Genomic DNA, 12,148 nt, shown 5'->3' with positions numbered 1-12,148 from the left:
ACTTATCTTTGGCTCTTTAAATGCGACCTTTTTATTTAAAGGCTTGAACTCGAACTTTTTTTGTTTTGTGGATTTAACTTTTTATAATCCTTATCATAACCTGATGAACATTTCAGATTGAAATAACGAGCCATATTTCATACTTCTCCGAAAATATACTGAATTCAGACTGCTATTTAAAAAGTTTAATGTAAATTTAATATCGAAATGAAATTAATATAAAAATTGTTAGTTTGCAGTTAGTATATATGGCAAGTATAAACCAACCGGTTTATTGGTTAAAAAAATTTGCTTTCCTTATTTGTTTTGAGAAAATAGTTTAATAGTTTGTTTTTAAGAAAGTGCGAATACAAAATTTGTTGTACGCCATTTAATATTATTCATTTTTGATACAAAATTTTTGTCATTAATGATAGATTAACAATCCATATTTGCGTTTTCATTTAGTTTAAATTTAATATGGTCTATTAAGTTCTGATAACAGAAACATATTTATAAAAAAATTTTTTTATCAGAAACTTAAATTAAAATTCAAATAATTGCTACATTCATTAAGTTTTATGTTTTCTTTTTGAATCATTATTATTGTTCTACGTTATAACATTTATTTCTATTAATTTGAAAATTAATAAAAATTAGGTATAGCTAAAATATAATTATTAAAAANCTTGCACCATACGGTTTTCCAGAAGCGGGACGTTTTTTACTTCTCACATACTCAGAAACAGCCGCATCCCACAGAGCTTCATAGCCTTCATTTAAACTGTAAATCTTTCCTCGGGGTTTAATCTTAATGTCTGGATCAGTTAGGATAAATTCCCCAATGGATGGATCTAACATGAAACCATTAACTGGTCCACCAAGTGACAATACAAGCATAGTAGCACTTCCATACAAGCCATAGCCTGCAGCAACAATATTGCGCCCGCTTTGCAATGCATCTTTAGGAGAGGGTGGATCATTGGAATCACGGCGGTATATTGCAAATATAGATCCTATTGATACCAAACAATCTATGTTAGATGAACCATCCAAAGGATCAAAACAAACAATGTATTTTCCTTGTTGGGCGGTTTCAACTTCGATGACATTTTCATTTTCTTCGGATACAAGCAAGCAAGTACCATAAGATGATTTCATCATATTAATGAACAACTCATTAGCTAAAACATCTAACTTCTTTACCTCTTCACCTTGAATGTTGGTCTCCCCAGCCATGCCATATAATTGTGCAATACCAGCTTTCCTTACTGCTGTGGATATAGCTTTAATTGCTGTCATAATATTACTCAATAATTGCGTGAGGTCCCCAGTTGCTTCGGGGACTTTACGCTGCTCCGCTAAAACATAGCGGGTAAGTGTCATACAGTCAGTATCGATACCTTGATGCGTGCTTGACATTTTTAACAAAGTATTTGAAGAATTTAAGAGTTAAACTTTTAATTTAAATCCTTTGACTCTACGACCTCTAGCAACCACGAACGTCTTCACTTGATGTTGATAAGATATCAACAAATAGTAAAATAAAAACATAAAACAAGACGAAGTAGGCGGGGTTTTACTTAACCGAAACAGTTACGAATAAGAAGGCACCAAAGGGAGATAAACAAGAAAGGCCAAGAGCTAATGACGCGCTCTCTCGTGACGATATAAAAAAGTCCTTAAAGAGGTTTTAAGAACGAGTATTTAAAATATTTATTTAACTAAGGATTAAATGCGTCGTCATTGCTTCTATGGCGACCGCTGCTGTTTGATAATTTTTTTAGAATTTCTCTTTTCACTTTGAATTTTGTTATGCATTAAGTTGGTAAGTTTATTTTTGAGATATGGGACCAGAGAAATCCCATAAATACTTCTTGAGTTATTGTGAATAAAAGAGAATTTCATCATTTGAACGATATTTTTGTTTTTATTGTTTTAATTTAGAATCAGAAATTCTAACCAACAGTTCAAACTGAATCGTTTTCTATACTAATTCAGGTGAATATCACAAATACAGAGGTTTAAAAAAAAATTAGACTACAACCATTTTGCCAATAGGTAACCCATTTATTTATTTATTTACTTCATATTTTTTCTGGTTATAGTCAATAATTTACTTTACTTAATTTTTTTCTCATTTTTAGTGAAACGAAAATTACTCATTCATATTCAATTTATGCATGCACTGAATCGAATCAAGAACTAGGCTAGATGTCGCCTGCAAACCTGTAAATTAAATTATCTGAGTTGAAATGGAATTTTAAGGCTAGCTTTAAGGAAGTATTACGAGAAGAAAATCTTATTCTTATTTCTTTCCTTAAATTTTTTTGAAATAATTGTGGCGTAACTATCACTACGAAAATTAAACATCAATTCACTGGTATATAAGACATGCTAACTTAATTCAATCACGAGGTACCTTTTGATAGATGAAGGTTGGCATTGTCGGTAACTCTTCCCCCCATATTGGTGACCCGGACGTAATAGGATCACACCTATCTTGACAGTAACGCCTACTTCGTTGGATGGTCCACATTGAACAGTTGACTTGTTACTTGTGTTGTGATTATAGCATTGTCCACCTCCTTGCGTTACTGCATCTCAGTCTCGTCTCGATCATACACAACGTCACCCTGCATACACTCGACTGCTAAATGCAGCACAGGAGCGACTACGACCGTGAAAATAATACACCTCTCACATTCAGCACTAAAAAAAACCCGGTGACTTTATAACCAGCTCTCCCGATCTTTCACAAGTACAGCAACTAGTGGTACCCGTTCATCGAATTTTATCCCTGATAAAATTCTGGTGGGGGAGTATTGAGGCGTAACTACCACTACAAAAATTAAGAATTAAACTCACTAGTATATAAGACATGCTAACTTCATTCAATCACGAGGTACCTTTTGATAGATGAAGGTTGGCATGGTCGATAACTCCGCCCCCACATAATTTATTAAATTTCCGACACTAAATATTACTAAAATAATTAATAGTCAAGTTGATTAATATGTTTACAGTCTCTAATAAAATTTATTATTATTATTACGTAATTCTGTGCTATATTTTAAGATAAAGTTATTTAGAAAGAGAGTGTAATCTTATTAATTTTATTTTATTATTTTTTTTTTTGCATATTTTCCCAAATCTTGAAGCGGATCGAAAATTTGCATACAATTATTAATTTTTTTTTTACTAAGATAATTCTACATACATAAAATTTTTTAATAATTATTTGTTGCATTTTATTGTTTTTTTTAAACCGTAGTCGAAAAAATTTGAATTGTAAAGCATGCATTTTTTTCCATAAACTTGAAGTAGTGTACGAAATATTAAAGTAATCGGTCGAATCTTATAACAGTAATAGTTAACACTGTATATTATCTATGTAGCATAATATTTAAAAATATATATTTTACGTACATAATTTTAAAAATAATATACTTACCTTTGGCTCATTAAATGTGACCTTTTTATTTAACGGCTTGAACTCGAAACTTTTTCGTTTTGTGGATTTAACTTTTTATAATCCTTATCATAAGCTGATGAACATCTTAGATTGAAATAACGAGGCATATTTTATAGTTCTCCGAAAATATACTGAATTCAGACGGCTAGTTAAAAAAAAATTAATGTAAATTTAATATCGAAATGAAATTAATATAAGAATTGTCAGTTTGCGGTTAGTATATATGGCAAGTATAAACCTACCTGTTTATTGGTTAAAAAAATCCCCTTTCCTTATTTGTTGAGAGAAAATAGTTTAATAGTTTATTTTTAAGAAAGTGTGAATACAAAATTTGTTGTACGCTATTTAATGTTATTCATTTTAACTACAAAATTTTTGATACGAATGAAACATTAACAACCGATATTTGCGTTTTCATTTGGCTTAAATTAAATTTGGTCTATTAAGTTTTGATGACAGAAATATATTTGTAAACATTTTTTTTAATCAGAAACGTAAATTAAAATTCAAATAATTGCTACATTCATTTGGATTTATTTTTTTATTTTGAATCATTATCATTGTTCTACGTTATAACATTTATTGTTATTAATTTAAAAATTTATAAAAGTTAGGTATAGCTGAAATATTATTATTAAAAAAAATCCCGTCAACAGTTCATTATTTATATACATTCCTTAATTGTCATTCCAATCTCTTTTAAAGAAATAACCGATTTAGACTTATTTTTCAAGTTAATACTGAGATATACCTATTTTTCATTCGATAATCATCATAATTAGACATCATTCTTTTTATAAAAATCATTCGCATTTTAATATAATTTGAATTCTTTTTACAAATAAAACAAGAAGACGAATCTAGAATTTCTTGTTTTCCTTGGAAGGTGTTAATGGCCATTCTGAATGTTTCATGCTTAATCATATAGTCATTTTCTTTATATTGTGAGAAATTTTCAGCAACACGATGATTTATTATAATTAATTTTTTTGTTCGTTTCTTACGCTGCTACTAAATAAATTCTATTTGCCATTTTTATCTTTCTGAAAGCGGAACACCACGAGGCTTTTAATGAAATCATGGTAATAGAAACCGAAATTTTAAAAGAAAAAAAAAACAGTTATTAAATGTACAAAATAAATTCCCATGATTCACATTTATAATATATATATAAAAAAATTATAAATATTTTTTTAAGGTTAATTTGAAAAAAGCAAAATTTGTTTTTTTTTCTTTAATTTTTTTACTTACCAATACTTTGTTATTTTTGATTCATATCGTTAAACAGTAGTTATTTTTTTTATTATTATTTTCTTTCAATTTTGTACCTCTATCTTTGTTAACTATTGAACCAAATTTACAGATACTTCAATAAAATAAAAGAGAAAAGCAATTTTTAAAAAAAATTATTTTTATTTAAAATATGTACAAGAAGGAATTGACTTTGACAGTCATTGTTAATAGATATTGAATACAATCACAGCAAGAATAAGATATTTCCTTCTTATCAGTTGGGAAAATCAAGTAAAGTAAATGATGAGCTAATCTTATCATTGATTTAAAACCAATAACTTCAAAGAAAACGTTTTGATGAAATTTTTATCGAAAGTCAGAAAATGCTCTGATACTACTATTTGTTGCTACATACTTCTTATACACAGATATGAAATAAAATAAATTATTATGAAGTTTTTGACTTAGATGGTTTAAGCTACGATCAAGTTTAACCACTTTAACTAATCCTTTAAATCTAGGCTTATTTTTACTCTTAAATATTCTTTAGTTTTATTTCTAAAGAAATATGATGTGTTCTTGTATTTTAATTTCTAAAAGTTCTTGTTAGAAAAATTCAAGAGGGAGATTATTTCTTGAGATGTGATCAGTATGTATAAGTTATTCCGTAAGATTTTCTCTCGCATATTTTAAAAATACGTGAGAAATACGTCCTTTTGAATAAACTATGTTTCATAAATTTCTGAGCAAAGTTAAAATCCTCTCGGTTAAATTGTTGTAATCAAAATGATTGTGTTGTTGAAGAATTTCATTATATTTAATTATAATGAAATTCTAATTGAATAATGAAATTTAATTATTTTCATTGGTTGTTAAGAATTTCATTATATTTAATTTTAACCAGAAGAATTTGATTAATTGATGCTACCAAAAATGACATATAAAGAAAGCCATTTCCCAGTGTTAACATCAACCTATCAGAATTTATAGATGCTTTTCAAGCTATGAGTTAATATTACTCAAAGAAAAGAGAACGATTTTTTACAACATACCATTTACAAATTTGTTGCTAGAAAAAAATTAATTCGAATTTAACCCTGCTTTGCGGTACCGATATTGTAAGACAATCTTTCTACATCGATGTAAGATGGTCCTTCTACATAGTAAGGATCATCTTTTTTAGGATCCCATTGTCCATCGTTGTATCTAGCTGCTTGGGGAGCTGGTCTATACTGTTGGGGTGCTGGAGCACTGTACTGTTGAGGTGCTGGAGCAGCGTATTGCTGGGGAGCTGGAGCAGAGTAGTGCTGGGGAGCTGGTGCGGCGTATTGCTGGGGAGGAGGGTTGTAAGCTGGAGCTGGTTGTGGAGCTGGTCCTGGAGCAACTCCAGCAGCACCATTGGGGCCAAGATCTCCCTCAGCCATGAAACCTGCTTTGCCTGCTGTGTAACGGATGATTCTTTGGCGACCATTTTCATCCATGATCCCATAAGCGCCTTTGACTGTACCGTCTGGGAGACGGGTTTCTTCCCTGAAGCTTTGTCCCAAAGGTCCTTTGCCAGTGTCATAGCCAAATTTGTAATCTCCAGCCAGATCTTGGCCAATGTTTACGTAATGAACTGGGGCCGGTGGGTGATAGTTTCTGGGATATGGAGTTGTCAGCTCATTCTGAGAACGATACTGAGCAAAAGCCAAGGCAAATAGGGAAAAACTGAGTGCCTGAAACAAATAAAGACAAAATTTGTACTATTTTCAAATTTCCTTAAAACTAGGTTTTTATACTCAACTCCTCAAGTTATTATCTATCACTTAAAAAATTTATCTAGAAATTAATTAATTATAAGTTTATGTTATTTCCTTTACACTAATTTTAGAATCCAGAATAAAAAAAATTAAAAATACGTAATGATATAGTATAAGAATAGATCGAATACATAGAAAAAATATAATAATACAGAAAGAAATTTTAGAAAATCCTAAAAATGTTTTTTAAAATAATTCAAATTGAGGAAACATTTTCTTTTTTAAGTGATTGTTAATAAGTATAACTGTAGGTAAAGATTACGAGAAGTTTTTAAAGTTTGTTAAGATTAGCAATAAATTCATAAGGATTATTTTTAATTTTATCAAACTATTGTTGGAAATTAAAAAGCAAATTAAATTTGGGAAATTAAACTAATCCTGGACTACGAATAATTTTTAATATAAATAATAATTTTTATTTCTTCTGTTACAAATTACTATACAAATAAGAGTATTTTACAAGCAAATGTAAATAGTTCACTATTTAAAAATGAGTTAATTTTAAAATTTGAAACAAAAAGAGTTAATATTTTTAAGCAAACATTAACAATTTTTAAAAATAAAGGTGAGAAATAAAAAATCTTGGAACAACATTAAAATTGCTTCAGCAGTTTTAATGACAGCTCTCAATGTTACTGAATAAATTACATGAAATAAACTATATAGACATTTAATTTTTAAAACATCTTCTGCTAGTTTTGCTTCATGTAAAAAAAAAAAAAAATTAAAATTTTAATAATACTAAAATATTTAATTTTAAAACTCTTATTTTTGCTAAAAGTGACTTAAAAATGACTTAAATTATTAATGCTATAAGAATAAATGTAAGCCGTAAGCAGTAACTGTCATCATTGATTTTAGAAATTGATTTACTAAAGGGCTATTATAGCTTCATGTCATTTTAAATAATCGTTTTAATCAATTGATAAATATCAATAAAGTATTTCTTTATTAAAGTAATATTTTTTCGCAAAGCATAATTAAGGAATATTTTTCTCTACTCAATACTATTCGAATCAAAGAATATTTTCGAAAAAATTCATTAAAGGGATAAATATTTTTACATTGCCATAGGTTTTTAATTTATGTGTTTTGTTAAAAAATAGAAAGAAAATTCCATTAAATTGGTAAACCAAACGTAAATAACACAATTACACATAATAACTGGCTATTGTAGCAAAAATATAACCTCATTTAAATTATAATTGCAATAAACTTTGCAACATATCATGCTTATACTGTCAAATGTAATCTATTGTAAGATAAGAGACCTTAAATTTGCTCAAATTGTAGGGAAAAGTAGTTTAAATTTTGACAATTGATAATTTAAAGTTTTAATTAAGAAAAATAGTTGAAATTTTATGCTGTCCTGAATTCACATTATTAACTTACTTTTTAAGTTATTTGTTTTATGTTAAAAAATATAATTCCAAAACAAAAAAGAAACATAAAATTATATTATTTTCTCTTTTGTTACAAATTAGATACTTTTCAAACTTAATACCACTTCTCAAAAACATGTTTTTTAAGAAAAAGTTAAATTTTTTTAATTCTTTTCTGAGCAGAATGAAGAATATGAAACCAATAATTGCTCAAAGCGTTATTCTGAAATCAAAGATAGAATTAAAGTCATGCAATGATTTTAATGTCCTCTCTTTAACAAATGAGCCCCGAAGAAGTAAAATAGTAATTAGATATACATTTTGTCTTTTTTTTAACTATGTCATTATATATTAGAAAATTAACTACATTCCATTTTCAAATTAAAATATAATTTTTACATCTATTTCTTTTTCTCAGATTTGATTGCTTACGTTCTTTCGTTTTTGAAAATATGGAATATAAGTTGATGAATTGAAAAATATAGGCTAGTGAAAATGTTAATAATAGTTAACACTAGAAAAATGCAATAGATTGCTTTCAACAAATTCAGTACGTCTTTGATCAACTTTAAAAAGTAAAAAGACGTATGCAATCATTTTCTTGAAACAAAAGAGATCCAAACGAAAAATATTCAATTTTATCAACGTTTTTAACAGCACAAATTAATTTTCCAGTTTAACAAGAAGTGAATTACAAGTCTTTCTACTTCATAGTAAAACAAATCACTTTTTTAAATGACAGCAAAAATAAATATGTGTTCAAAGTAATAAATAAATTACATTACATTTCTGAATAAATTGCATTATATTTCTTATAAGTTTAACACCTGAAATATTTTAAGAAATGGCGATTTTATTACAACAAATTTAAAGTCCATTTTAGTGATCTGCTAAACTTAACTTAGCACAATTTAATTTTTATCATGAAGTTACGAATTTTAAAGCATTTAATTTCCCTAAAACTTAACAAAGTGAAACTATTTAATAAGAACTCTTTTAAAGAAACAACAATTGGAAACTATTCCTCTAAGAATATTTAAAACTAGGGTAGTTGAAAAATAGTATAAATATGTAGTTTATATTAAGATATGAATAAAAATATTCAAATTAATTAGATATTTAAAGTTCGAAACAAAATTTACAAAAAATGCTTAAGGCTGATCATGATTTTTACGTACTATTTGGCAAAACCATTTAAAAATAAATTAAATTAAAATAACAAATTTATGACTTTTATTTGATTCAAATTAAATAATTTGATTTTTTTCCAGTTTTTTTTTATCAAAATGATTATAATTTTTTTAAAAAAAAAAGAAGAAGAAGAAACACCAAGTTTACATATAACAAACCGGTAAACCTTTGACATTTTCCTAAATTAACTAAAGATTTTAGAATTAATAAACTGCTTTTGGACTGCCAAAGGAAAAAAAGAAAAAGCGTGAAAACTAACTTTCGAAAAACAAAACTCGTAACACAGTAAGGCAATAACATTTTCACTATTTTCTAAATTAAATGCAGCTAATAAAATTATCCTATTATTTATTGATAAACAGATTGATAATTTTTTGATAATTTATTAAAAAACCAGTTAACGTATTGACAAGTTCCTAAAGCCAATTAATAACTGCAAAATTAATAAAGCCAATAAAATCTCTGGATTTTGAAGAAGAAAAATATTAATTTCAGAGATATTTTCACTCACCAATTTAATCATGGTGTCGAATTTCCAAAGAAACGGTGAAAGGATGAAAATGATTTTCAGAATTAGTGATCCACTTCGGATATCTGGATTTATATATATACTGACTGAGCCCCTCCCAAACCAAACGAGACAGAAGCATGGTTGGAATCTGGGTCAAGTTTAAAACTATTTTTCTATGCGAAGTCCTAAACAAAAGTGTTTTTCCATCTGTCTAGCCTAAGGAGTTTGGATGATTCGTAAAGGACGCATCGATGATCCTGGTGGCAGTTCGAAACGGCAGGGTCATCATGGACACTTTCACTTTTAATCGGAAGGTTGGAAAGCCTCAGTTAGGCCATTCATAAAAAGTTGACCAATTATTCGGTTGATGTGAGAGTAATCTCCAGCTTGATCGATTCGTTTATTTGTATTTTTTATTTCGTGGTTCATTCATTTATTAATTTTGAGAGTTCTGCTGTTGCTTTTATTTCAATATTTATGAGCACTGTTGCGGTTTAAATTTTAATGGACGCAATACATATAATTGTTTCTTTAAAATTAAATATGTTTTATTTACTGCAGACTTATGCCCTGTTAATAAGGGGGAAACTATACAATATTAGCTGAATACCAGTTCTTCAGACGGTGCAACAAAAAAATCGAAATAATAAATGAATTTGTGTTTGTTAACACTTAAAATTCGAGTACATAGCTGAAAAGTAGCATAAACTCAAATAATTATAGAAAAAAAAATCTTATAATTTATAGCTTTTCTCTTTGTTTACCGGAAACACATTATAAGAAGAGAAAAAGAAGATCAATTTGTCAAAAGAAAGCTTAAACCATATTCAGTATCATTAGACACCAAAAATAATGCTATTGATCATGGCCAAAACGTGATTGTCAAAATTTGCTACAATGAACCAATTTTCCAGGTTAATTTACACTTGATATAATTTTTTTTAATTTTAATTACCATTAATTTTTAACTTATATAGGTTCCTAAAAACATGTTTTAAAAACGTATCTATAAACAAAATAAACACATGGCTTCAAATATGTTTTCTAACTACGAACTCATTGATGTCACCTTATATTGGTTTAGCCTAAACTTACTTGGATTTAATGTTCAAAGATAAATAAACATTAAAAAGCGTGCAAAAAAGAAAAGGAAACTTTTTGTGAAACTTGTTTTTGTTTCAACAGAGTTGTAAGCTAGATAACATCACTGATGTTATCTTTTTGAAAAATTGAAAGCAGCAATTTAATTTATAACTATCTTTAATGTTAAAATTATGAGAAAAATTCACTTTTCAACATTCCTCCTGAACGAACTAAGGGATACATTTGAATGCTNTTTTTTTTTTTTTTGTTTTTTTTTTTTTTTTTTTTTTTTGATAGTGGTCTAAAATTGCTCCTTGCACCCGCTTTTCGAATTTCAGAATCCTAGCACAAACCATTCTAAAGCTATGAGAGAGACGTCCAGACAAAGAGGCACACACAAACCTTTCTTCTTAATAATATGGAGATCAAATAAATAATTTAAATGAATTTGTGTGTATATTACACACATAATACTTCATAAATCTTTATGCAATTTACCTTGAGATTTCATTATTACCGATTAGTAGGTGCAAGGAAAAGCAATATTCCTTATTATTTGAGTGGAATAATTTAAATATGTTTCATTAGTAGTCAAATGCTGCATTTAACAAAAATATGACCAATAAAACAAAATGTATGCCTAATTTAATAAATAATAAAAGTATTCGCATAACAGAACAGGCCATTATCAGTTGAGAGGGTCATGGAGGTTAAATCTACGCAATAGTCTGACCAACATCATGATGGTGGCAAGCAAGGCTGATAAACTTGGTATTTACCAATCTGAAGTTGATTGCACTTCAAGTCGCGATCGGGAATAGAACCCTAGCCCTTTACGATGATAACATAGAGACGTTACGACTATATTCAAAAATAATTTAAATTATATACATAATTAATTATATAAGCTTTTTAAATAAGCTTTATTTATGTAAATTGTCTTAGTTTCTTACTGTTTGAATGGAATTAGTTTGATATATTTCATTGATAATCAATTTTAAAATTTAACCCTGCATGTGACCGTGACAAAAGATGTATTAGTTATAAATAAGGCGAACAGTTGCAGATTACATTTAAATTTCTTGAATGATTGAACAATTTAACTTCGTTCCTTTTTTAACTAACTGATGTAATTTTTCATCAGTTTCATTTATGGTCTTTTACAAACTTCTTCCTATCACATGTAGACTGTATTCACTTTTCATGAAGCAAAAGCAAGAAGGAGAGTTTTTATATAGAAATATTTATCCCATTAGGTGAAATATGAATGGTTAAGGCAAAAATTGATAGATTGTAATAAATCTTTAAATGTGTCACTATTATTTAATAAGGAATTTAAATTTTTTAACATATTTCATTTTCAAGTTTCTGGTTGTTAAAATCTTAAATATTCTTGAATCATTTCTGCTTACTTTCACATTAAAATGATTTTAAAACAAAGATTTCGATTTTTTATAAATACATAAGTATCTTTAATTTTTTTTTTTAAATT

The 12,148-nt window shown here is 27.8% G+C and overlaps 2 protein-coding genes across 2 annotated transcripts; both read right to left on the bottom strand.

The window, feature by feature from the left end:
• Nucleotides 1–645: 645 nt before the first annotated feature.
• On the bottom strand, nucleotides 646–1,564 carry LOC107442307 (fructose-1,6-bisphosphatase 1). The gene has a single exon (XM_043048192.2). It carries the CDS (start codon nucleotides 1,399–1,401, stop codon nucleotides 646–648), a length of 756 nt encoding a protein of 251 aa, XP_042904126.2. The 5' UTR covers nucleotides 1,402–1,564.
• Nucleotides 1,565–4,847: 3,283 nt separating this feature from the next.
• Nucleotides 4,848–9,801, bottom strand: LOC107442308 (adult-specific rigid cuticular protein 12.6). The gene is made up of 2 exons (XM_016055839.3): nucleotides 9,574–9,801; nucleotides 4,848–6,405 (listed from the first exon to the last, which is right to left on the bottom strand). The coding sequence occupies exons 1-2, from the start codon at nucleotides 9,583–9,585 to the stop codon at nucleotides 5,779–5,781; spliced, it is 639 nt and encodes a 212-aa protein (XP_015911325.1). The 5' UTR covers nucleotides 9,586–9,801; the 3' UTR covers nucleotides 4,848–5,778.
• Nucleotides 9,802–12,148: the final 2,347 nt, after the last annotated feature.

The sequence above is a fragment of the Parasteatoda tepidariorum genome, chromosome 2 (assembly GCF_043381705.1).
Source record: "Parasteatoda tepidariorum isolate YZ-2023 chromosome 2, CAS_Ptep_4.0, whole genome shotgun sequence".
Taxonomy (NCBI): Eukaryota; Metazoa; Arthropoda; class Arachnida; order Araneae; family Theridiidae; genus Parasteatoda; species Parasteatoda tepidariorum.
The sequence above is the reverse complement of the archived record's forward strand: the minus strand, read 5'-3'. Positions and strand labels throughout refer to the sequence as shown.